Raw genomic sequence first — 26,957 nt, 5'->3', positions numbered from 1 at the left:
CCTAGAGCAGCCGGGCTTGCTCCAAAATCTGAGGTTTTCTTGGTTCCCCGCCCCCCTCGCGGCGGACCTTCAGCGAGTCGTCTACGGTTTTGGATTTCCCGCGCGCGAGGGGCGTCTTACGTCCGCGCCGACGTCACGAGGTAGCGCCGGCCGTGTTCTCACGTGACTCTCGTGGTGCTGGGGGAGGGGCGGGGGTTAGAAGGTTCGGTTTTATTTACTATTTTCCCCCTGGGTACTCTGAGGTGGCCGACGCATGCGCACGGCCCGCTTCGCCCACAGCTCCTTGGGTTACACAAGTTCTGAGGTGAGGCTGGCCGTTGGAGCCTCCACCCCAGATTCAAGTATCTGGGAAGGGCTTCGTCGGTCCTATTATTATTATTATTATTATTATTATTATTATTATTTATTACGGTCCTTCCCAGGCCCTGCAGAGAAGAGGAGCCGCTGCTCAGGGAGGGGCTGCTGCGCCCTTTTGGACGTTTGTGGGAAGCAGCTTCGGAAGGAAGCCTCTCTGAGGTGTGTAAAGGAGCGAGCGAGGGAGCAGCCTGCGCTTGTGGGAATTGCGGGTCGCTTGTGGGAATTGCGCCTCGGAGAGGAATGGTGGAAATGGGAACCCAGGTGGGGGAGGGGGGACTTGGGTCATGCCATTCATTTAAGATGTTTTCTAGCATTTGGATCCTGCCCGTTTGCTCCCCACCCCCAGAAAAAGGTCCTTTTTCTCGGGCTCAAAAGGTAGGATAAAGGAGTGGGAGGGAGGCGGGCGAAATTTAGCTGAAGCACAAGTTCTTAAACCGAACAGGTAACAGTGAAGCCTGGAAAGTTTCCAGAATACATAATGAAAGTCGGATCTCATCTAATTTATGTTGCATTTCTCAGGGATACTACACACACACACACACACACACACACACGTGTGTTACTGTAGCCGAGACGATTTTCCAGTTTAAATTAGCAGTGATCCCTAGACGGATGTTTGTTTTGACCAGTGTTTATTTTCTTGGGAGTTACTGAAGGGTATGCAGTACCGGCACCTTTACACAAACCTCCACCCAAGATGTTAAATGTGTGGCACACACAGTAACAACTTAATGGTGAGTGCCTGCACCTTTTTTATATATAAAAAGCACTGGCTTTGTCTCTTCTTAAGAAGCCCGAGGAATATCCTTGACTTACTTTTTAAAAATATATATATAGATGTGTCATATATATAGTTTGGTTAAAGTGTGAGGGTTTGTTTGAAGGTGGTGTACCTGCTTTGAGTTCCGTATCTAGAATGAAAGTCCAAATTGAGGTCTGAAAGGTGTACCCTGTGGGGTAAACTTTGGCGGATGAGTGTAGGTTCTGCACTGGGTGTGGCTCCTATGCTAGGATGGCAGTGGAGAACTGAAGGCTATGAGGTCTGTTTCATGTCTTCTTTGCAGAGATCACCATGTCTCTTTAGGTATTGTTGCTGGTGCTGCACTAGTCTTTCCTGCTGTATCGTGTACATTTAAAAGAATAATATGAGTTATTCCCCATCCTTCACCCCTAGGTCCTAGAGTGGGTAACATTGGAAGCCGCCCAGAGTGGCTGGGGAAACCCAGCCAGATGGGCGGGGTACAAATAAATTATTATTATTATTATTATAATTTAAAATATAGCATAAAAAACTTATTTTAAAAATATTACAATCAAATATGCAAATTGTGAAGGACAGTTAAGTGTCAGACACGTTAGTTGTTGTTTAGTCGTTTAGTCATGTCCAACTCTTCGTGACCTCATGGACCAGAGCATGCCAGGCACTCCTGTCTTCCACTGTTTCCTGCAGTTTGGTCAAACTCATGCTGGTAGCTTCAAGAACACTGTCCAACCATCTTGTCCTCTGTCGTCCACTTCTTGTGCCTTCAATCTTTCCCAACATCAGGGTCTTTTCCAGATCAGACATGTTAAGCTGTGGCCAAATATCCTGTATTTTTATCTTGTGAACGACCCTGAGAGCTTCAGATGAAGGATGGTATTTACATTTTAATAATAATAATAATAATAATAATAATAATAATAATAATAATAATAAAATAGAACTCCCCAAGTCTTTGGTAATATGTGCCTTCCCTTAATATGCTTTACATTTCTGCTATGAGAAACACATCAGTGTAGCTGTGGCAAACAATTGCCACACAAAGTGATAATTGTATATGATTATCATGTGTAATTCCCTACAAATTTGGGGAGCATATGCCCAGGGAAGCCTGAGGATCAGTATAGCAAATCATTCACACCTTGAGCATATGATTGAGTTGAAATGGATGGGCGTGTAGTTATCGTGTGACAACTAGAGCATTGTGGGTGTGACAGTTGTCTATGAATTCAGACATAACAGCAAACCATAGCACAGGCTCTGTTTTCAGTGCCTAGTTTGTTGGCCCTCAAACAGTGGTTTGTAAGCTCTTTTCTCTTGTAGTTCCATTTTCTAGACAAAAGTGTGTGTGTTTACTGCATTTGTTTATTTAGGAAACAATTGCTTGTGCAGAAGTAATAATAGTGTTGTTTGGAGTACACTGTACCTTAGCATACACCAGGTCCTGTTTTCTGAGCATTCTTGAGACATCTAGTTGGCTTCAAAGGAATTCTGGTTCAACTCAGCATGGTTGTGTTTATGCTCGTATTGTAAATAAGGGTGCCATTAGCATCTGGAATGGACTGGAGTCCCAAGTTCTGATTCAGTTGTTCAGGCCTACTAGACTTCTTCTTGACTTTAGAAAATAAATTGTGTGGGTTTGCAGATAATTTAACACATAAGTCTTCCAAGTTTTCCTAAAGTTCCATAAACTAGGATGTTGTTTTTTCTCACCAGATTGCAGATTTACTAAAATGAAATACGGTATTACAGAGCCTTTAGCAGGAGCAGTACATGTGTTCTTTCTTGTTTCATTATACAGGGAGAAAGAAAAGATCTGAGATAACAAGGTCCCTACTTAAAAACTTTTTAAAAAGCTCAACAAAAATTAAATTTTGAATGAAAGGCCATCTTTGATATGAAATGCAATTTTCTAAGATGTCAACCCCTCCCCTCTTTTACATTTAGCATAAGCTGTACTATTTATTTCCTATTTTGCTGAAAGCACATGCTCAACTTTTAATCCGCAGTAAAGGTAAGGGGCACGTTGACATTTGCTAGCAAGTCAGTGGAAACATCAAAGAATCTTGAGCACCTTAAGGACAAATGACTTTATTGTGGTATAAACTTTCATGGGCTGGAGCCTCCACCTTTGTGGTTGTTACTGGCACCAAGTCAATGCATATCTGTTTACCCAGGCATTTTAAATTGCTCTGACTACCTCCCTTGCTTTTATAGTTATTGTTGCCTCTCAGTTTTATGGTTAGTAACAAAGTGTGATGTTTTATAACATTGTGTTGGTTGTTGTTGTGGATTGCCCTGAAATCCATCAAGCTGAAGGGCTGTTTAAATTTTGTAAAAAATAAAATAAAATAAAATCATTATCCTGGCAGTCAAAAAAATGTTTGTCTCAACTTTAGTTCAGTCCTACCATGTCTAAAAGAGCTTGAATGAATGGTTTAGTGTGGCCCATTATAAAGTCTGAGAATCCTTGGAATGACAAACTATTTAAAAAAGAGGCTTTTGGCCTACACCCAGAAGTGTGATTCATCACATCACTCTTCTACAGTGTTGCTGTAAAGTACCAGAGTTTAGGTAATTTTATGTGTCTACAGTATAAGTGTCTTAAATATATTGATGCAATTGTATATACACTTACCTGGAAATGTCACATTGAAATCAGTGGGACATACTTCTGAGTAGTACCTGCAGACTGCACTGCTGTGGCATCAACTTTTGTAAACTAGAGCTCATTTCACTGAATGCATGATGTTTTCTCCTTGGTTGGCAGGTATATATGCAGATGTACAGCTGATTGGTAAACCTATTGAGCAAGTTATTATTTCTGCTGTGTGAGAGTGACTGCAATCCATCTTGCACATGAATGCTTTTTATGTTCATGGTAGTTTATCTGTGAATGATTAAGCTGCTGGTTAGGGATTTATGCTGCTTAGTTCTGCTATTGACTTGCCAGCAGAGAAACCTTTTTCTTTTCTGCTCTGGAAGGTGCATGTCTACCCAAGATACCCATAGTCATGATTTATTGAATGACTGTTGGGCCACAATCCTGCTTCAGTGGGCTGTGCTTAAATCTTTGTTGGATTTGGACTGTGAGCTGTTAAAATGACCCCAATGTTAAGTATACTTGTTGCTTGCTTCCCATCCAGTGAGGCAGATGGCAGCGCAATGTGTAACAAAGGTGGAGCTAACCATCTCTTGCAGCAGCCTCCTGGATAAAGATGTTGGCTCCAAGTCAGACCCATTGTGTGTGCTGCTTCAGCACACAAGTGGACAACAGTGGTATGAGGTATAGTATGTTGATACTTAATTAAATATTTCCAATAAAGTTTCTTTTCTGGCTATTAGCTCTTTGTTTTAATTTGGTCTTTAGAAACATCAAATTCTGGGATGTAAAAGTGAGTTTTATTTCTTTGAAACATCATGTGATGAACTCTCCCCATCACCACCCAATGTCTTATACGCAGGTTGATCGCACAGAAAGAATCAAGAACTGTTTGGACCCCAGGTTTTCCAAGAGATTCCTAATTGATTACTATTTTGAGCTGGTGCAGAAACTCAAATTTGGGATTTTTGACATTGACAATACAACTGTTGATCTGAGTGATGATGACTTCTTAGGAGAATTTGAATGCACACTGGGGCAGGTAGGTGTAAATAACTCATGGAATTCTCTCACTTTCTCTCACTTTCAGAGAGTTTTATTGGTTGCTTTATTTACAGTTCATTTGGTTCTGTCCTGAGAAATGTCATTTGACCTGAAACATCATTCATGCTGGTATTGTTCCTTCACCCAGCAAAACCAAGAAAAGGTCAAAGTGGGAACAATAGCATGTTGCAGGTTCTCATTTTGTAAGTTCTGCTTTTCAATAAGAATTGAAGTAGTAAATTGCCTTCCTTTTATAGGCAGTTTATCTAATGTTATGTTGAATGCGATTGTTACAAGAACTAATCTCTGTGGTTTATCATTCCTTGTTGCCTTATATCTATGGATAAACTGATTCCCTGAACATAAAATCAGATTTGTGTAAACCAGTTTCCTATTGCAGGTAAATTGGGAAACCAGTCAGATTCTGGCTACTTAACCAAGATTAATCCTCCGTTTTCTAGTTACTATGTAACTGGTAAAACTGGTTTAAACAAACCATGATAGAAGTAACAAGAAGTAACAAAGGGGTGACTGTGTGAGCAATTTGGGCTGGAAGTATCTTAAGAGTCCATATGTATAAAATTATTACATACGCAAAAGCAGTAAACAATGTTTTGTTAAAAATAAACCCTGTTTCCTTATGCTCTGCCTTGATTGCTAAGATCTGTTGATGGTAGTTCCCTTCCATTCAGCTGGCCTTTACCAGGGGCTAAACCTTTAGCTTGACATGCCCTGCCCTGTGAATTCCTTCTTAACCCTTTTTAACCCTGAGACTCTTCACCAACCAGATCTTAATAATGTGTTTTGTGATTTTATTGAAATACTGTACTTTTAGTTTATACTATGTCTTTTGATATTTTATATGAACTTGTGGTTTATAAAAATTTGTAAAAATAAAAATTAATGCATGGGTTGATGCCAATTCTCAGTTAAATAAACCATAGCATATTACTCAAATAATTGCATCTGAACTGGCCTGTTGTGTTACTCTTTTTTCTAGTCATCTGCTAACAGCTTTGACTGTCACCATTTATAGAATTCTGTAGACAAGGTAAATTCTTAATCTGTTTAGTTTCTGGATATTTCTATATTTTTACAGATTGTTTCTAGCAAAACGCTCACCCGGCCACTACTCTTGAAAAATGGCAGACCTGCAGGAAAAGGAAAAATAACGGTATGAAAACACAAATGGTTTTTTCCCTTCTGGTATTTCTTTGTGGACAAAGATTTTGATGACCCAGGGAAACATGAATTTAGTCAAAACTAAATTTATGCGCCTTAGGGACGCGGGTGGCACTGTGGGTAAAACCTCAGTGCCTAGGACTTGCCGATCGCATGGTCAGCGGTTCGAATCCCCACGGTGGGGTGAGCTCCCGTCGTTCGGTCCCAGCTCCTGTCCACCTAGCAGTTCGAAAGCACCCCCAAGTGCAAGTAGATAAATAGGTACCGCTTTATAGCGGGAAGGTAAACAGCGTTTCCGTGTGCTGCGCTGGTGCTGGCTCGCCAAATGCAGCTTCGTCACGCTGGCCACGTGACCCGGAAGTGTCTCCGGACAGCGCTGGCCCCTGGCCTCTTAAGTGAGATGGGCGCACAACCCTAGAGTCGGACACGACTGGCCTGTACGGGCAGGGGTACGTTTACCTTTACCTTTAAATTTAAGCGTGCTGAAATTCTGCGGAAATTAATGAGATGCAGGTTGGGATCCTATGTACTTTCTAGGAAATAAGTGAATTAATTAAGACCTGTTTTAATTGTTTTAGGGGTTTTCCCCCTACATTTTTCACTTTAAATTTCATTACCAGAAGGCAGGGGCTAGTTTTAATTTAAAAACCAATTACATGCCTAGTTCTGCATCTTTCAGATTTTGTATCTCAAATAGCAGCCTCACATGCCAGCTGGAGAAATTGAAAACTGACTGACATTTTTCAAAGCGGGGTGTTCATGCATTATGAGTCTGTTGTGGCCAACCCTTTAATGTTCTAAAATGGGAGGAAGGAGCATCTTCTTATTACTATAAAACTGTATTCTTTTTTTATAGCTGTGAACATGTTGTTACTGCTTTTGAAAATAATAAAAAAATAATAGAAATATAAATGTTACTTCAAATTTTACTACACTCCATTTGTCATACGTTTCATTCTACTGCCCATAAAAGAATTCTATTACATACTTTAGAATGCAGTATCTTATCATGGTGAATGTTGTCTTTGTGTGCTTACTTAGATTACTGCTGAAGAAGTAAAGGATAATCGGGTAGTCATGTTTGAAGTTGAAGCAAGGAAACTGGACAACAAGGTACGTCAAGGTTGCAATTCTATACACGTTTATCTGGGGTTAAATCATATTGAGCAATGGGCAAAATCCAACTTTGTCCTCCTACCAAATGGAATTGACTTGTTTGTGTAACAAGATTTGCTGTTTCTCTCCTTTTTCCTGCAACCCCTGAGCATCCCCCAAAACCTGCTCTGGGTGATTTCATGACCCTGGAGAGTAGATCGGGGGGGGGGGGGCTGCAGGGGAAAGGAAAGGGATGTTGGATGTTGCCCCGTGGGATTGACTTGTAAGCAGACAAACATAGGATTGTGCTCAAAGTGTGTGTTCTTTAATTCACAGCTAAGGAAGAAGTTTTTAGTTTTATGCTGGAACACATGAGAAATGTATGGAAATATTAAAAGATGACCTTTGGATTTCTGTTGAGTTGGATACATATGAACAGGGCAATTTTGTAGTGACACGGAATAACTTAAAAAGTTTATTCTGTTGAACAAATGAACCCAGTGGTTCCCTTATGTTCTCTGCTTTGTGAAAACCACTGCAGCTTAAACTGGAAAGCTATATGGATGCAACTGGCTTTGTAGGCTTGGTTTTAGTTGGCTTGTGGTGAAGTGAGGGACATGAAGCAGGAGTTGATAATGCAGGTGAGCTGCGCACAGGTGAGCTGCGCACAGGTGAGCTGAAAGCGAGCTGCCGGCCAGCCCTTTGGAGCCTCCTTTTATTGAGACAAATATGCAAACCCAAGCAGATACATTTTGTGCTATGACCTTTAAACATCTTCCAGTCCCGAGATAGTGGGATAGTACAAAGCTATTTTGGCACCTGTTTCCACCACGTCATTTTCCCCTTGCACAGTGTATGATGAAGGAGACAAAAGGTCTCAGAGACAAAGGTTACAGACAGGACACCGCAGACTACTGAGACCGCAAAAGGTTAGACAGAGGCAACAATGTTCAGACAGCCTTGGCTTTCTCAGTGAGGGGTGTATGTGCTCCGCACCCCAAGGTCATGCGTGCAGGCAGGCTGAGGCTGCCTGCGGTGGGGAGTGTGCTCCCTCCGGACCCCACTCCCCACTCTGCAATCATCCCTACATTGTGGAAACTGTAACCTGCTGGTTCACAAGTCAGGGCAAACTGTGGTTTCCATGCAAACAGAATTAAAATAGAGTGAGGAAGGGAAGAAGGAGCACACATACATGCTACATCATGATTCAGCTCTGCATGTGAACCAACTCAAAGAGGGGATTTCAGTTTGTGCTGTTGTGCTGTGGTATCTAGTTTGAACTTCATAAAAACTGAAATATACTTTCAGATTTGGGGATGAAGCACTTGCATTTTATGTGGTTCCCTTTGATATTTAAATAAACAACTTTGCATTTAGCCCGCTTTGTCATAAATTGCTGAATTTTCTGATCTTTTGGTAGTATGCTAGCAAGATGAAGCCACAAATTTATAAACTGCGTGTTTCATAGTTTTTTTTACATCAAACAAATAGTTTGCAGCACTCAACACCTGAAAAAATGTAACCAAAATATTTGTGCAGTTAATATAGTTGATACACCATACACACAGCTTTGCTATATGTGGCTTCATTTTGCTCTTCCACGCTTATATTTCATGTATTACTTAATGCTTTTACTTCTCTCCTTGTTGCTATTTCTGGTGGTTATGGCTATTGTTGTTATAGAAAGAGAGGGATAGAGAGAGAGAGAACTTCTACAGAAATACTTAACCACTACCATTGTTCTGACTGGAGTTGCAGAGACTTGCATTCACAGAATTTCCCAAGGAAGGATTAATAATCTGAATGCAACCATGCATGTATGTGCAGCGCTGGTGGAAAAGCGGAAGTGAACTGCATGTTTGTACTTGGCATATAGGTGGTGTCTGTTTTGAACAGGAAGTAATATAGTGTAAAGTTTATTTAAAGGACTTTCACCCCATTATTTAGCTGAAAAAACTCCAAAGCAGCTTATGAATATCAGTAATAAAATAGTCCAGGCTCTCAGTTTTACAATCAAAAAGTCATGACACACAAGGAAAAAGGGAGGAAGAAAAAAGAAGTTGAGGCATCAGTTCTTAAAGTTACTGTTCTTATAATGACCAGCCAGTATGGCAGCAATTCAGTTAGCTTAATGGAATAGTTTCTGTTAGGTGACAGTTGAAGGCAGGGCGAGGGGCAGTGCTTTTCTTCTTTCTGCTCTGCAGCCTGACATTTGCAAAAAAAAACAACAACTCCATCCTCTAAAGACAATTTTAAAGCAATAGCCTTTGTTTTAATTGCAGGATTTCTTTGGAAAATCTGATCCTTATTTGGAGTTCCACAAGCAGACCTCTGAAGGAAACTGGGTGATGGTGCACAGAACAGAAGTAAGGTGGTTCTCGTTCTTTTATGAAGTGGGCTGATTTGACTCATTGTCTATTTTAATACTTTTAGTTCTGTTTTTATGAGGTACTACTGGTTTCTATAACTATAGCAATTTCAGAAAGAAATTTTAAAGCTACTGTATCAGGCAGCATCCTATCCTACTGTGATATGTATGGGAAACTCCAAGGATAGGATTAGCGATAGTTATTGGAACAGCCAAAGTTATAAAAAGATGGTTAATGCAAAAAACCCGCAACCTTAATAATGTTTTAACCATTATTATTTTGTATTTATTTAGGTTATTAAAAATAACTTGAATCCCGTATGGAGGCCATTTAAAATCTCTCTCAACTCTTTGTGTTATGGAGATATGGATAAAACGATCAAGGTAATGTATAAAGGATGAGGAAGTAGAATGAGTATTTAAAACTAAACGTGAGCCTGGTTCACATGCCATACTAAGCCCAAACATTGTTTATTCTTGGCTACAGTCCATGGTTAGTGAGGAGACTGCTTAAACTTAAGTCCTGGTTCAGTCAACATTTGGCTTAGCATGTCATGTGAACAGACTCAAAAACTATTTTTAAAAAATCTGTTCAGGGCTGGATTCATCTACCCAGTCCATCTAGTGGAAGATATATAACCCAAGGACTTCTGCTAGAACAACAGGGCCTTCCCCACTCTCTCTTCTCTCCCTGTGCCTCTGGGCCTCTCCCAAATCTGCTCTGGAGGGTCAGGAAAAAGCCCCCAGAACAGGATGCAGGGAGAGGAGAGGAAAAACCATTCTGTCAGGCAAGCAGAAATACTTGCACTGATAGAATGATTCCCTAAGTGCCATGTTGAATTTCACCCTCAATATTTACAATTACATTTTTGTGGGTTATATGGGCTACAAGTGAGCTGTTGGTATGATCCTTTTCTGAAAATGTAAAGGTTTGTTGGCAGTAGCAGAAATAGCAGCTACTGGGTGTTTGAATACCGTGATGTGGAGAGAATATACCTGAGCTGTTAAATGGGACTTCCTTCTTTTTTGTTTAAACACATTGCATACACTTAACATGCTTTTCTAAAGATCAAATATCTTACTGGACTACAGAATTCTATAGAATGGGTGTGGTACCTGTAAAGTAAATTGTTTACCTAAGCTTTAAGAAGCATTCTTAAAGCTGTGTTTTACCCAGCATTCATAGCTTCATTAAATCTAGTGTTAGCGCTGTGCTTGTAACCCAAGAGTCACCTAATAATACTTTAAGCTGTAGTTTGTCCTTGTTTGTTCCCTTTTGCCTTTATTATGATAATCTTTTCCTCTCTTTAACTTGCATTGATGAAGGGTGTTTTCTTCAGCTCATTAATGCTTATTTCATCATGACATAGTAGCCGGCCCCACAGCAATCCTGTAGAGTCACCAGATCTCAAGCCCTGCTGGTCTTGTAAAAGTTGTGCATGTCTGGAGTGTAGCTGATGCACTTAGCCCCTGCCCCACCCCCACCCCCACCCCCACCCCACCCTCCACTTGCCATCCTGGGTACATATCAAGGACACAGGAAGAATTTGGATCCCAAGCCACCTACAGAACTCCCTTTTAATTCACCTTATCTGCTGTCATCAGTCGTCTCCACGTCAGCTTGCAAACTTAGGCTTTTGGTCTCTATGCCCATAGAGAGGGTGATCTGCAAAACAAACTGGCCTCTTGGACCTCACCTCACCCCACCCCCCCACCCCACCCCCGGCTAAAGGTTTGCCCCTTCATTCATATGTTCACCATCTATTCTCATAATGATAAAAACACTGCTAGTTTTTTTCTGTATGTTTCTATATGCAGTGATTATGGTTTGTATTCTAATTCTGTAGCAAAGTAAATTTCAACCCCTGCTGGTTTATTTTTGCCCCTTCATGAGCTAAAATGCAGTTTTCTAATAAACTGTTTTAACTTTTTCGGTGCAAACGGAATACAGAAAAACCTCATATGCATGCGGGTCTGTGCCATTGTAATCAAAATCTGGCCTGCCATGTTACATCTTCCCGAGGAAATAGAAAAAGGTGAAATAGAGTCTTGCAACCTTATGGAAAACAGTTTAAAATGAAACTACTTTGCTGTAATGAATAAGGGAAAACATTTTATACTATAATGACTGATCAAACAATGCTTTAATACTTTATGCACACAGTGTCTTATGTAACTGGCTATTTCATTATAGTAAGTAAAATCATTTTTCAAGCTCTACCCATCACAAGTGCCTTTCTCTGTGTTAAAATGGCTGTTTGTGTATTCAGTTATAATACACAAACAACTTGCTTTGATATCTCATTACGTTTCCCCCTGAATTGTGTGTGTTGAAGTGAGTCATTGAAGGCTTCTCTTACTAGGAGCAGGCATGTAGTCATTCATTAGTTCTGTTGTGGGTGGGAAATATGAATATCTCACAAAAACAAGAGCAAGCTTGAAAAGGCTGTATCAACTGTTAGTATATTGGGTTAAACATCAACTTCTTAATAAGATGAAATATAGCTATAGTAATGCAAAATTTGGCAATGTTCTTAAGAGCCCATACTAAAAGATAAGTTTTTGGTCTTATTCCTTACCCTTGAATTCAGCTTTACTCTAATTCTGTGTGCTGTCATTACATGAAAATCTGTTTCACAGATTCTCCTTGGTCATAGCAGTGTCTGCATGCTGTTTGCACTGATGGAGAGTGCATGTGCATGTGTGTTAACCTAATACGGTGATGCTCTTGCCATACTTGAGTAGGAGTGGCAATGGGCCCAAGGAACATCAATGTGAGGTATAATTAAAAGTAACTAGAATTGTTTAAAATAAATGTGAAATACACATTTTACACATAAGTGGCATTTGATGTTGGAGCCATAAAACAATTACTACGCATGCATCGTATTTTCAGTGGAACTACAGTTTTGGCTCTGTAGGTCACTACTGCTGCATTTTAGTCTTGCCTGCCTAATTATCTTGGGACTGATACTCAGAAGTGGCAAAAGCCTGAAGCACACGATTTCTTCTCTTTTGCTCTCTTGAATTACATGGTGTCAGTGCTGTAACCACAACATACTGGGTTAACAAAGAATGCTTCTTTTTTAGGTTGAGTGCTATGATTATGACAGTGATGGGTCCCATGATCTCATAGGGACCTTTCAGACCACACTATCAAAACTGAAGGAAGCGTCGCGACATTCACCAGTAAGTTCTTTTACTTCCCTCCCTACCTCACTGGTAGCCTTAGGCAATCCACTTTCTCTTCTATACAGGCCCTTCCTTATTTATTAGAGTTTTTATGCATGGCCTTCCTTCAGATCAGAGTATTCGATGGATTACAGCACAACATACAGCTTTAATAATAATACTATAAAATAGAACACAGATTCATACAACTTGTAAAAACAACAACACTAGGTAGGTCTCAAGTCCAATCTGTACCATCAGGTTTCACGGTCCCACCTGCTGCACGAGGTGGTGGGACCATGAACAAGGACTCTCTTCAGCTGATCTTAAGGTTTAGGGTGGCAGGTATTGGGAAAGGTGTTCCATAAAGTTTCTGTGCTCCGGGTTTAGTGTTTCATTGTAGTGCCTTCAGAATCAGAGTGACATGATCCTATATGGTTGTATCTGATAACAGGCTGCAGTAGTTGCAGCTTCTGAACAACTTTTAAGGGAAACTGCAAATCCACATTGCAGGAGTCTATATGGGAGACTAATAGTGTGCACAACCTGAGGTCAGGCTATCTTCTGCATTATTACTGAGAGCACATGAAGTGCTTTGAGGATTTGGCAGATAGCCCTGTACAAAATGAAGAATTATCTAAGGTTTCTACTACTAATACATATGCTCTGTGCTTATGTTTTTTTAAAACAATAAATGATGCTAAATTGCAGTTACCATTGTTTCTTATGATGAGCAAACTCTCCCAGGGTGTGTTGTCTTCTGACTAACTTTTTCTTGTGTTTCTGAAGAATTATAAGCCTGTAGATTTCTCTATGCTAACTTGTCTTGCTGATTGGGTTTGATATTTAGTAATTTATGCACAGCTCCCTTCCCCTCTCTTTTAGCACAGCTTTAGGGAAGGAAACACAAGTTTTGGTTTGTTTTGAACTAACCAAATAGTTGTTATTAATGTCTGAACCTGAACAACTATAGATCAACTATGTTTTGAAGTTGACTTGTTTTCCTAAAGCATAATAAAGGTAAAGGACCCCTGACAGTTAAGTCCAGTTACAGACAACTCTGGGGCTGTGGCGCTCATCTCGCTTTACAGGTCGAGGGAGCTGCATTTGTCTGCAAACAGTTTTTCAGTGTCCTATGGCCAGCATGACTAAACTGCTTCTGGCGAAACCAGAGCAGCACACAGAAACGGTGTTTACCTTCCTGCCATAGCAGTACCTATTTTTGTCGTGCTTTCGAACTTCTAGGTTGGCAGGAGCTGGGACTGATCAACGGGAGCTCACATGGGGATTCGAACCGCCGACCTTCTGATCGGCAAGCCCAAGAGGCTCAGTGGTTTAGACCATAGCGCCACCTGCGTCCCACTCCTAAAACATACTTAAGAATAAACATACACAGCATCAAACTGACTGGTAGACAAAAAGCTTCTGCTTACTTCCTTGCAGTTGTGCTGGAGAGAAGGGAGGGGGGACTTACAAGCGGTTTTTTCATAACACTAAGCCATTCCTTGCTGCAAATACACCAAATCTAGAAGTGGCAGAATGTAATATTGCTCAAGGGTCCCAGACTATTTCAAGTTCTGTAAACTTTGAAGTAAGTATGCTTAGGATATCAGTCTTAATATGTGCAAATTTTGCCCTGCTGCTGTTTTGTAGGCTGAATTTGAATGCATCAATGAGAAGAAGAGGCAAAAGAAGAAAAGCTACAGAAATTCAGGCATTGTGAGCGTTAAACATTGTGAGGTCAGTATCAAATTTTTTCTCTTTCAGTTGTTAAGTTTACAGCAGTAATAATCACATTTGACATTGTGTCATCCCAGCGTAAAGGCATGGGCCGCAGTCGTGAGAAAATGAGGCATCCATAGATATCCACTGGGATTTAGACAGCTAACTGTACTTAAAATATGTCTCTGGATTGTTCCATTAGTCAGGGTAAGGGTGTTAAACTTCTAAATACTAAATAGAATAAACTAGTACTGCTTGCCAATGCTCTTTTTATTTTTAACAAATCTACAATCCGTCAATATAGAATTACTTTAAATAGCCAGAAGTTGATGCATAGTACAGTAGACCCTCGGGTTACATTACCTTCGGGTAACATAATCTTCGGGTTGCAAACGCGGCAACCCCGGAAGTGGGTTTGTCGCTTGCGCATGAGCAGAAGCAGTCCTTCGGTTATTAAATCTTCAGGATACAGCCAGGCCTCCGGAACGGATCCTGTTAGTAACAGGAGGTACCACTGTAGTACAAATAATAGGTCTTATTGATCCCTGCACAACATAGGAGCAAATACTTTTATTTCATTGTGGTTTGTATTGTGAACAACTGTGGTATCATTTAGAGGAAGAGCTGTGTATATATTTTTTTAAATGAAACCACTTGAGAAGTGTTTCTCAGCATGCTCATGCAAAAGCACACAGCCACTTCCTTTAGTGTGCTCAGTCCTGGGCCAATATCATATTACCTATTCCCTCCCTCTTCACTCTGTCAAGAAATGCAAGCTCTGAGTGCACTGTATGTGTGAGTATACACTCTCTGTAATGCTAAACCAAGACTCTTTAAAAGCAAAACTAAGCTCTGCAGAACTGGTCTTGGCCGTGTAGTAGGAGAAGATGAGAGTGGGGAGTTTGTTTTCTCAGTGCTTAATTCAGACTCATTGAAGCTCATCTGCATAGCACTGAATCATGATCTAGAAGTATATGGAAACACAACCTGAGTGTGGGCAGGTGGACAGACCATTATGTCCTGTGTTGTCAGGATTTTTTCATGCATGGTGCTGCATCTGCAGTGGACTTCTATTGAACAGTGGTTGTCTGTCTCAATCTTCTTGCTTGTATATTGTCCATCTCTTCATTAACATTATTGCCACTTCTGCCATCATTGCAAATCTTTCTTTCTCTCTCTCTCTCTCTCTCTCTCTCTCTCTCTCTCTCTCTCTCCTCTGCCCCCCTACTCCAAGTTGAAAACCCATGCTGATGGCTAAAGGGCTCAGCATTGACTGTAGGGGTGGCACTGTGTTCTGAAACCAAACCAATTAATTGCCATATCCTAATAAGTCTATGTTCCTGAGTGTATCACTGAGCGCTTTGATGATATATTTTTTTTTGCAGATTATAATGGAGTGTACTTTCCTTGACTACATCATGGGAGGGTGCCAGCTGAATTTTACTGTAAGTAAGCTGTAGCTCAGCTCTTTTAAGAGAAGTAAGGGGACCAAATCCACTTGAGAATAATCATGTGGGGTTGTCACACCAGAACCAAAGACTGGACTATAATAAAGATCCTAACCAGAACTAGCTGGGATTTGAACCGTTGGCCTGAAAGCTACTAAGCACTGTGGGTGAGGAAGCATATAGAACGTGCATGGTGTGGAATATGTTGGTGCTTCCCTCCTAATGGGGGAGGGAAGTTGAGGTATAGGAGGCTTCCAGTCAAGGAGGATCTGTACTTTAGAAAAGTAAAAAAAGAATACCTGATTTGTGTGAAAACTGTTGGTTAGGATCAGGAGTTGCTGTAAATCCCCACAGGAGCAGGAGCTAGAGCAGGAGTGGGCAACTCTAGATCCTTATTTAGGATGGCTTTTTAAATTCTGCCATCCTTTAAAAAGCCCAGGACACAGCATACACAGCTCTCAACCCCCCCCCCCCCATTCATATTTTATCATTGCAACAACTTCGTGAGAAAGGTTAGCCTGATAGAAAAATCCAGTGATTTTTAGGTTTAGAAGAGTGGCTGGAGGGAAGACTTATTCAGGCAAATGAGTAACTGAGATTTGTGCCACAATACTCATGTTTCACCCAGCTTGGTCCATTCTATGCTTGTTTTGTTAGTTCAATAGCAAAACTAAAACTAAGTAAATTGCATGCTTCCTCAGCCTTGATGTCTCTTAGGTTTTCCCTGCCCAACCCAGTTTTTCAAGTAGTTGTTGTTAAGATTATGAATATTATTCTGCCCTTCACCCTGAGTTCCCAGGGCAGGTTATAACAACTTAAAATACAGCATTAAATACAATTTAAAACACCTTAGGATCAGAAAAATAGGGCGGGTTCTAAAAATATAGCAATGCTGAGCAGACAGTAATATTCACATCAGTGATGTTTGTACCTTTTGACAGGTTGGTATTGACTTTACTGGCTCGAATGGAGATCCTCGCTCGCCAGATTCCCTACATTACATCAGCCCTAATGGCGTGAATGAATACCTGACTGCCATTTGGTCTGTTGGGATGGTCGTTCAGGACTATGATACGTAAGTTTCTCTGCTAGTCTTGTTCTCAATATGCTTTTGTATATTACAATTAAAGCACACACATTTAGAATTATGACATAACTCAGAACTTGTGAGATATATACACACACACACACACACACAGCCCCTCCCCAAAAAATCTGCTCCTTTTTCTCCCCAACTTGTCTAATCCAGAAAGGTGGAGTTCTGGTTTCTTTTTGTCCTGACTTTGTTGAGCAATGTAGATGTGTTAGAACAGGATGTGTCTCATTGGTATATTGTCTTGGTGAAGGGAAGTGCAAATTTTGTCTAGACTTAGCAGTTCAGTTCTAGCGTCTAATGAATTAGTATAACATTAGAGTAATTATGTTGACAATATATGAAGATTGTACCGTGGTACCTCGGGTTACATACGCTTCAGGTTACAGACTCCGCTAACCCAGAAATATTACCTCGGGTTAAGAACTTTGCTTCAGGATGGGAACAGAAATTGTACTCCAGCGGTGTGGTGGCAGCAGGAGGCCCCATTAGCTAAAGTGGTGCTTCAGGTTAAGAACAGTTTCAGGTTAAGAACGGACCTCCAGAACGAATTGAGTACTTAACCCGAGGTACCACTGTACTACAGATCCTGCTCTGAATGGATTGTGTTTTATTTTGCAGATAGTTGATGGTACTGTTTTGTCACGGTTTACAAATCACCAGTGTAGCTGGCTGATTTAATTGGTTTAGTCTTTCAGCTCACCTAGAAAGCCTTTCCAGGGGGTCAGGGGATCCCTGCTGGAAAAAGGGGGTCTGCTGGGGAGAGATGGGGATGGGAAATTTTCCCTCAGGGAACTTTGTGTTCATGAAAGTGACTTTAGCATTTAATAGCAGTGCAAGCAAGAAATCTATGCTTTTATTTTGTGAAAGAATGTAGAACAGTGACTTGTTTATAATGGTTTGCTCTAAATTGCTTTTATAGAGATAAGATGTTCCCAGCTTTTGGGTTTGGAGCTCAGATTCCTCCCTCTTACCAGGTAAGGTGAAACAATTTTGTAAAAAAAAACCAACAAACCTGCCTTATTAGAAATGGACCTATAAAATAATTGGAACATCTTCCATATATTTACAGGTGTCACATGAGTTTCCATTAAACTTTAACCCATCAAACCCATTCTGCAGTGGTAAGTTTGAAAAATTTTAAGTTACGGATGTTAAAGAATTTCCTGGCATTTCTAGGTTTATTGTAGGTCATAGCAAGGTGACAGTAGCTCAGTTTGTATGTTTTTGAACTAGCACCATTATTTTTTAAATTTGCTATATTTATATAAGGCTGTCAGGGGGCACACAATCATTAAATGCTAAAATACAATATTCTAAAATGATAATATCACAAATAACAACTTGTGGCCTAAAAATTCCCAGCAGAGAGAATAAAATCAGGTAACTAAAAAGTTACACAGCGCATAAACAGTGGTTCATTAACATTGTATAATTGAAAGAAAAGTCAACTGGAAGAAATAAATCTGATCAAAGCTGTCAGGTCTTAACCCAAAATGAAGATAGGGGAAGATATTATTTATTAAAATTGTCACATAAATGAGAGGCCTGGGTAGCTTACAATTTCTTCCCAAGTTTCATTCTGTCTAATTAGTACTTGTGGAAAAAAGAATTGAAATGAGAGTGTGTTTACTTGAAGTTAATAGTAATTCTATTCTCTATTCTCTCTGCTTCTATGTTTGAGGCCATATTTGCTAATCTGAAAGGAACCTCTAAGAGGTACTGTCAGTTTAGCCTCAAAGACCCCTAAGTCTTACTATCCTGTAAACCTCAGCATCCCCCACCCTCTGCCCCATCATCACACTATTGGAATCTTAAGTTTTATACACTATTCTGCTAGCTAGGCCAATTACCCTTACATGCCTGAGATAAGCAGCAGTATGGAGCTGTTAATCTGACAAATCCTTCCATAAGGACACCCTTTTATTTATGTATCTATATATGCTTACTGAAGCTTCAGTACACTAGAGTGTCATTGAAGCTGTGGAAGAGATGCTAATATTGAAATGTAGTGAAGAATGTTCACTTAACTTCCCCAGGAATCCAAGGCATTGTGGATGCATACCGGGCCTGCCTTCCTCAAGTAAGATTGTATGGGCCCACCAACTTTTCTCCAATAATAAATCACGTGGCTAGGTTTGCTGCTGCAGCTACACAGCAAAAAACAGCTTCTGTAAGTCCTTTGTAATTTCTAAATGGGCATGCTCTTACTCATCATTTATTGGAGGGCAATCCAACCCCGCTCCCTGGACATTGGTGGTGGGAGAGATACCATGTAGGTGTCTATCTGCTCAGAGAGAGGAGCACTACTAATGTGGAGGTGGGGAGGGCAGCAAGCAGCAAGCCCTGAAAAGGTGTTTTTGGGAGTGGTGCACCAGTGGCTTTGGAGCTAGTGGGTTCAAGTCCTGAGGATTCCCTGAGGAGCCGGACCCTTCATGCAGGGAGGGGAGGCTATATTGCTGAGCCTGATGCCAAGTGTGGTGTTAGCAGCAAGAATCTACTTTTGCACTCCTGGGCGAGAAGTAGGGTCAGTGAAAAGCACAAAACTTGGCTATTTAACATGTGTGGACCCCTATGGAGGAAACTTATTTAAATGTTTCATTGTGGAATCGAAGCTTCAACTTTAAGAGAGCTTCAGTTGTAGGCACTGGTGGAGTCAGATAATTATCTCCTGAGAGTTGATACACCCATAGAATTGGTCTTCCCCTGATGAAGACTTTGAGCCTTGAATGAATCTCATTCTGCACCAACCTTTTCCTTTGACAAAAGGGTGCCTCTATATCAGTGCCACCTGCGACTGTATTTCAGGAGTTTATTTCTGTTCTCAGATTTAACAAGGTATCCAATTGTTCAACAGCAATATTTTGTGCTCCTGATCATCACTGATGGGGTGATAACAGACCTTGATGAGACCAGATCTGCCATTGTTAACGCAGCCAAGCTTCCCATGTCTATTATAATTGTTGGTGTTGGAGGAGCTGATTTCAGTGCCATGGAATTCCTTGACAGTGACAGTGGGGCTCTGAGGTCTCTTTCAGGAGAGGCTGCTATTAGAGACATCGTTCAATTTGTGCCATTTCGACAGTTCCAGAATGTAAGTACTGTTTCTAATGACACCCTTAATGCTTGTTAGATTATAGCAGAAGATTCAGCCAAAATCTTGAAGTTCTGATAGCTTTGGCATTTTTGGCTTACAAAGTTAACAAAAGATCTGTGTGACAGCAGTTCAAGAAGAGCTATGGAAATCTCCCAGAAAGCCAGTTGCTGCTGGTCTAAATACATGTGAATTATCTTATATACACACACAAACAAGTAGGGTCTGAAGCTTTTTGCATGATGAGATATAATGAGGAACGGGAAAGTAGAGGTTTTTTTAATGACAGTGCTCCAGTAAAAATTGTCTACCACTTATAAACCAGTACAGAGTGCTCTGCTTGAGCATCTTGGACTGTGAGTTTGTTGAGAGGAAAAGAAGACGCTTCATGAACCAGTGTGATGGCAGCTTTAGATGTTCCTTCTTAGGTGGGACTGTACTGAGAAATTTATCAATGACCATTTCCTCTGGCAGTGTGAAAGTGAAGAAACCTGAGGCCAGAGGGCCTCCTGGGATGTGCTGTGATCTTCAGCTGATGATTTGATTGAGATGTTTAGGAGACACCCAACTGCTGTATGTAGCCTGCATATGAACCAGATTGTTGCAGGACTGGCTGTGCAGCCTAACAAGCTTTGCATAAAGACTTGGGACTTTATGTATCCGTTGCCCCTCCTGTGAGCAAAATAATTGAAAAACAAAAACAGGATGAAAGATTGTAATTCTGGTCTCAGTGAATAATTGTTTTATCTAAACATGATACTCTTAGTAACTGTGGCTGAGAATCTACCCTATTACAGAAGAATTGAGTCATTTGGATAGTGCATTTCATGGATAAAAGAATATTGTGTCCCAAAAGGAAGGGTATTTTCCTTTTTTAAAATGTAAGAAAGGCTCCTATTACAGTCAAATGATATGGAAGGCAAAGCTCATCAGTTACCCCAGAGTGAAATAAAAGGCAGACATTTCCTCTTCCTATTCAGACACACAGTCTATTGTGTAAATATCATTTCACTTATAGCCATTTTATTTGTAGAATAAAATTGGAAAGCAAAAATGCCTTTGCTTTCCAGAGAGCCCTTTTCTGAAGACCTGTTTGTGTGTGAAATCTCATAATAGGTTTTCTGCACATTTTATGCTCCATTTCCACTCCCTGCTGAAAAGCTGAAATTAGGGCATCAATGTTCCTTACTTTTCATTATTTGTTTAGGCAAACTGCCGTAGGGCAAGGGGGGGGGATCCCTTACATTCTAATGCGCTGCCACTGTAGGTTGTACTTTAACTTGGTAGTTAATAGTTTGCCTTTATCACTCTGCATGTAACAGGATTCACTTACTATAAACAGGCTCTGTTTTTCCTAGTATCTCATGCTTGGAACTTGAAATGCCCTTGGAGGAGAAGTTCAGGTTAAGTAATGCTTCAGGGAAAGGTTAGGGCTATATAGACTGGAAGAAATTACAGTCATTAACCAACCTCAGCAGCTTAATTTTTATGGCATGTTAACTGCCCTGGCTAGTGGCAGTTTTTATGGGCATTACATAACGGTTATTCTCTCTGGATATTCTTATCTTAAGTTGATCTGGTAACTAATCTTGTGGATTATCTAAATTACATAAAGCCAGCCAGCTCTTATAGGTACGAGCCAGTCAAGTGGCTTAGGGGTTTCATAGTAAATGTTAATGAAATAATAAAATCCAGTGTGTCGCCTCATACAGATTAATGGTGGGACCAAATGGGCAAGTAAACTTTCGGCTGACATTGTGTGGTGTGTGTTCAAGGAAATGCCTTTAAGTTGATCTTCCCAAATCAGCAGGGACTACAATGTGTGCTTTTTTTGCTTGACTTCCGACGTTCACTCTGTTTCTCCTTTGACTAAGGCTCCCAAAGAAGCGCTTGCTCAGAGTGTCCTGGCAGAAGTGCCTCAGCAAGTGGTGAACTACTTCAGCACTTTCAAGCTCCAGCCTCCAAACAACCCTGCAGCAAAGCAAGATGGGAGCTGAGCAGCTGACCCTGAGTATCTAGTTCCTTATGTGGGGAATGTCTTCACCACCTTCCTCTGCAGTGTCAACAGGCCAGGGTGGATGACAGGACCTTTTGATACAGCACATAAAATGCATAAACTGTTTCAGATACTCCTCTCTTTCTTTTTTTGTTCTGGGTCGCCAAAGATGCCATTTTGCTTTAACAGTCAATTGCAAGCGCGACTGAAAACTTTATTTAGACTTAACAAAACTCTCAAACTATGTACATCTTCAGGAAGAACATGCCAGTTTGCTTTTTTGCCATGCCATCACCCCTTTGGCTGCTTATAGTGCCCAGGACAAAACACAGTGTGCCTCCAGCTGCGGTTAGGTACAGGGCTTTAGTGTGCCTTTGAAAGCAGTGCGCTGTACCCATCTTGACTTCCTCCTTTAAGAGAGCCTTGGCTGCTCAAAGCTTGCATAAGCTTAATATAAAATGTTCAACCATTTGCAGAGAAGCATCAAGACCAGGGCAGAGTGTAAAGGTCTGTCTTCATTCTCCCCCCCCCCCACCCCAAATGACTAGTATGTTATCTTTCTTGGCCATTTATGAACATTTGTATCATTATGAAACAGTGAAAAGTGAGTATAGAGTGGTACCTTGAAATGAGCTATAGTAAGACTTTCAGATGTAAATCATGTTGGTTGTTTTTCAAATCAAGCATCTCATGTTTATGCAATGTTGCCAGCAGTTGCAACGCAGAAGATATAAATTTAACAAAGATTTATTTGACTGTATATCATATAGTCATACCTCGGGGTACAGACGCTTCAGGTTGCGTTTTTTTTTTTGGGGGGGGGATTATGGACTGCCGAAACCCGGAAGTACCAGAATGGGTTACTTTCGGGTTTTGGCGGCCGTGCATGTGCAGAAGCACTGAATTGCAACCCGTGCTCTCGCAGACGTGCCAATGCAGGTTGCAAATGTGCATCCCGCACGGATCACGTTCGCAACCCGAGCGTCCACTGTATTACGAAGCTAGTTGACTTTTAGAGAATCTGACTAGAAAGTAATAGCATGTGACTTGTTGTGGACTAGGAAACCCAGTATGTGCCAATGAGGAAGGACCCTTCCTTGATAAGAGTAATTTTCTCAATTTTATAGCTGTCTATAGAGAGGTGTATGTGCTACTGAACCTGTATTCTTTTTTCACTTTAATTTTTTACACTGTCTTGGTTTAGCTAGTTCTAGGATGCCCCTCATTTGTGCTAGAGCAAAGTTGGCCCAGAATGATTGAATTTGTGTTGTGTTTTTCCCTTTTGCACAAGAACTACCGTAATTAGATTATTCTGTTCATTCTTCACTGTTGCCTTTGGGGAATCACTTACTTTTTTTATTAACTGCTACAGTGACATGGATTAGACTGAGGTGTCTGAAAATGATTGTTAATTGTGTAGTAAGAAAAAGTGTGGGTCAGATCCACATCCTATAAATGATTGTTCAGGGTCTAGATGCACATTATTCCTCTGAGGCTGGAACCGTATGCCTTCAGTCTTCATGCTTTGCCTTGTGGTCATGTCAAAACTCAAGGGTGTCAGATTGATGTTTATTATGCTCAATCAAATGTATCTACTCTGTGGATAATCAAAAGTAGTGGTGTATTTGGAATTATCAGCTGTTGCTCTGATTGAATGTTTTATTCCTATAGTGGATAGACTACATTGAACTGTCTCTTGTTCTCAGACCATTGATAACTTTTATTTTTGTTATGTCGCCTTTTGCAAGTTTTTATATACATCATGGTTTCTCATTTACTGGATAGCAAAGCAAAACTGGATTCAGGGTTGTTTTGAAATTACTGTTTAGTGGATTATAGCCAACCTTGTATAAAGTCCAGAAGTTTTGAGGATCACAGAATTGAAATAGTTATTTTTCTTTCTCTGTGTGAATCAAATGCCCACATAACTGCAGCAGTATTCTGTAGCAAAGTCTGAAAAAAACCCATCCCTGTCTACTTTCGTTAATGGTTCACACATCTCATTTCAAAGTGAATGAGAAAACATGCATTCCAGTCCATTCAGTGTCTGTTCTGTACTGTGTATTTCACATCTCATAATAGGCCTTTAATAGGTACACTGTGGCTTGAATCTGCCAAGTTTATACCGTAATGGACTTCTGGACCTACTGAATTGTTCCTCTTTTAAACAATAAACAGGGGTGGGCCAGAATTCAGTATGTATATATTTTTTAAAAATTCCAAAAGCAGCACCCCCAGAAATATTAGCAGTATTTCCTTAATGTCAAAGCTTATTTTTATCTCCTCCATTTGTCTCTTCAGCAGGAGTTATGCATTAGCACCACCTTGTGGTGGAAGGTGATCATTAGCTGCTTTTGTAACAAAAGGAATCTACTTTTTCCTGTATATTTTCAAAGCAAAATATAGCTTTATGAAGAAAGTATCTTACGGTGTATGGTATTTCTATGCACAACACTATTCCTTGTGTAATACAGTTTCTTGTATTTGAAGTTAGCTTCAGGTGTAACATTATCTTAATGCCATATAACACAGTATATTAAACTCCACTTACGCCCCTCAGCAATTCTAATGTCTTTTGTCATTTTTTTAAGCTCTGAATGTGCATTTGCTTATTATTGTGGCTTTCACAGAAAATAGAAATAATGTCCCTGCTTTGTACTTTTAAGAAATTAGCTTGTATTCTAACTTTCCTTCTGAAACAGAAAAAAGAGCCTTCCTTCATTCCCTTTCTCTCTGAAGCTTCCTGCCACCCCTTGAAAATCCACTCCTGGGTGTTAGGGGACCCTTGCAATGGGGCAGAATATGATGCAAGAGGCTGTTGGGGCAGGATTGGGGATCTGGTTAGAAATCTACCATTCTTGAAGGAGGAGCAGCTTGGAATCCAAGCCTTTCAGGGATTTTTAAATACATAAATTACAAATGTCTGTCTGTGAGAAAACAAAGTACAAATCGGTGGTAGAGAAAACTGGAATGAAGAGAGGGAAACAAGCAGACAACCATGAAGTTTAGCAACAGCATTTCATAATGAACAGTCCTGTGTTCCTGTAGATCAGTGATTTTCAAGCTTGTGGTCTGGCACTAAACTGACAACAACTTTTTTCTCCGACAAAGATTTTGGGGTCTTTATGCTAACTTTGGTTTCTTCAGAATGAAAGAAGAGGGGTTGACACAGAAGCCCAATAGGGGGTGGGGCTGTATGTGGCAGAGCAAGCCGATCAGGCGCCGGGGGGGGGGGCGCATGAGCCCTGCACCCAGGGGTGGGGCCAGCTGGGGCAGGATGCTCCGCGGGGCCACCAAGGAGTCTGCCTGCATCCTCTCCTCAGCCGCCCTACAGCTGAAGGGGAGTTGGTGGGCAGACCGTTTGGGGCAGCGTGGAGCCTGCAGGCGCTCAAGCTACCACGTCACTCCAAGTCACAACTTTCTTGTGCTAAGAGCAGGGTAAATATGCCTTAAACGAATAAATCTGCATGGGAAAAAACTTTGGTCCTGGAGAGCCAGCTTCAGTCAGAACAGATAGAAGACATCTACTTTAATTTAAATCAGGATGAACATATGGAGTGGGTACCCAGATTTCTTTGTCTGGTTAATAGTCCAGTGGGAAGCCCACTCTATGGCTGTTCCTCAACCATGTTTTACTTTCTTTATGCAAAAATTTCATTAGGAGTAGCTGCAAGTTCAGTCACCTTAAAAATGTTCTTCCTAGCCTAGTTCCAGAAATAAATACCCCCCAAAGGCATGGGTTACTTCTCTCTGGAGAACAGAACCACAGGGTCCTAATGATAAGAGGAGAGAAATCAAAATTTGCTAGTATGCTAATATCTCTGCAGGAACCTTTTCTGAATTTTTGCTCTGCCACAGATATTTTAATACTTTGGAGCAAATGTGAAGCACAAGGGTTAACTGATGTCCTCTTGCTGGGCTCCTTTCCCTAATCTGATGACATTAGAACAGAAAAAGGCTCATAAAGCAGCAGATTGGGTTTAAAACAGCTCAGTTAGGTAGGAGCTGACCTTTCTGCCAACAGTGGTTTATTAGCCGAGGAGAGGAAGAAATGGGGCTGTTACTCTGGAGGCTTGCTGCTCTAAATGAAATAGTGAAACAGGATGGAGGGCCATAAGGAAAGAACTCTACTGGGGAGAACCTATTATGAGCTCTCATACCCATCTTGTTGCTCTCCAAGGGCTGTGTAATACTCCACAAAACAGAGCTGCTTCTTAGGATGTAGGAGACGATTTCAATAGCAGTGAACCAGCCAGAGAGCTTTTTCCTCTACTGTCAAGCAAACCTGTTCCCCATCAAATGTGTCTCAGCCAGGGCGGCGGCGGGAGGGGGGGGTTAATTTGGCCCAAGATGGCAGTCCCAATGAAGAAAAGCCTTCCAAAAGGCCATTTTCTCCAGCAGAGGCTCAGAAGGGAGAGGCCCTGTATTTTTTATACTGAAATAGGTGTGAGGAACCCGTATAGATGCAAACCTAGGGGGGGGACTGACTAATTTCAGTAGAAACATGTATCTAAAAATAAGCAGATTTGGTCCTGTAAAATTGAATTGGGCACCCAGAACTGGGTACAATGCACAGCAAGAGGAACCACCAGTTATACTCGATCCCTCACTTTGACTTCAACAGTAAGAATATCTCCTTCTCCAGGGGTGCTGGAAGGAGTCATGCTAATGATAAGGGACTGGTTAGTGGTTCCTCTGAGCAAACTAGGTTTAGGAGGAGCCGGTGGTGTTGGCTGGCTGCTGGGAGCTGCTTCTTCCTTATGGGCAGATGGTTCCACTTGCAACTGTGGTTCTTTGGCTTCTGGAGACTGTGTTGGGTTTATTTCTGTAGGTTTGGTTTCAAGCTTGGCTTTTTCTTTTTTGTCTCTTTCTGCCTTTCGTTCCTTTTCTTTCTTTGCTTGTTCCTCCTTTTCTTTCTTTGCTTGTTCCTCCTTTCCTTTCCTTTCTTGTTCCTCCTTTTCTTTCCTTGCTTGTTCTTCCCTTTCTTTTTCCTCCTGAAACAAAAACAGTTAAATATTAACTTCT

General features: G+C 40.9%; 2 protein-coding genes across 6 annotated transcripts in view; one reads left to right on the top strand and one right to left on the bottom strand.

Moving 5' to 3' along the window:
• Positions 1 to 2: 2 nt before the first annotated feature.
• On the top strand, positions 3 to 24,495 carry CPNE3 (copine 3). Of its 5 annotated transcripts, none has more exons than XM_083747836.1 (17): positions 3 to 140; positions 423 to 516; positions 4,264 to 4,403; positions 4,582 to 4,761; positions 5,863 to 5,937; positions 6,987 to 7,058; positions 9,323 to 9,406; positions 9,703 to 9,792; positions 12,499 to 12,597; positions 14,233 to 14,319; positions 15,687 to 15,746; positions 16,691 to 16,824; positions 17,765 to 17,819; positions 17,915 to 17,966; positions 18,882 to 19,015; positions 19,700 to 19,936; positions 21,811 to 24,495. In XM_083747836.1, the coding sequence occupies exons 3-17, from the start codon at positions 4,272 to 4,274 to the stop codon at positions 21,931 to 21,933; spliced, it is 1,614 nt and encodes a 537-aa protein (XP_083603962.1). In that variant the 5' UTR covers positions 3 to 140; positions 423 to 516; positions 4,264 to 4,271; the 3' UTR covers positions 21,934 to 24,495. The 5 variants fall into 5 exon arrangements, with proteins under 5 accessions (XP_083603962.1, XP_083603964.1, XP_083603961.1 ...); XM_083747835.1 differs by lacking the exon at positions 3 to 140 and adding an exon at positions 152 to 304; XM_083747838.1 differs by lacking the exon at positions 423 to 516 and having other exon boundaries at positions 8 to 140.
• CNGB3 (cyclic nucleotide gated channel subunit beta 3) overlaps positions 23,783 to 26,957 on the bottom strand; it is a gene marked incomplete at its 5' end in the record, with an annotated part of 55,216 nt that continues 52,041 nt past the window's right edge. The window contains one exon of the mRNA XM_083749558.1: positions 23,783 to 26,926. Coding sequence (XP_083605684.1) covers positions 26,525 to 26,926 — 402 coding nt within the window. The 3' untranslated portion in view covers positions 23,783 to 26,524. The remainder of the gene's footprint in view (positions 26,927 to 26,957) is intronic.

This window comes from Podarcis gaigeae, assembly GCF_964106915.1.
Source record: "Podarcis gaigeae genome assembly, chromosome: 7".
Taxonomy (NCBI): domain Eukaryota; kingdom Metazoa; phylum Chordata; class Lepidosauria; order Squamata; family Lacertidae; genus Podarcis; species Podarcis gaigeae.
The sequence above is the reverse complement of the archived record's forward strand: the minus strand, read 5'-3'. Positions and strand labels throughout refer to the sequence as shown.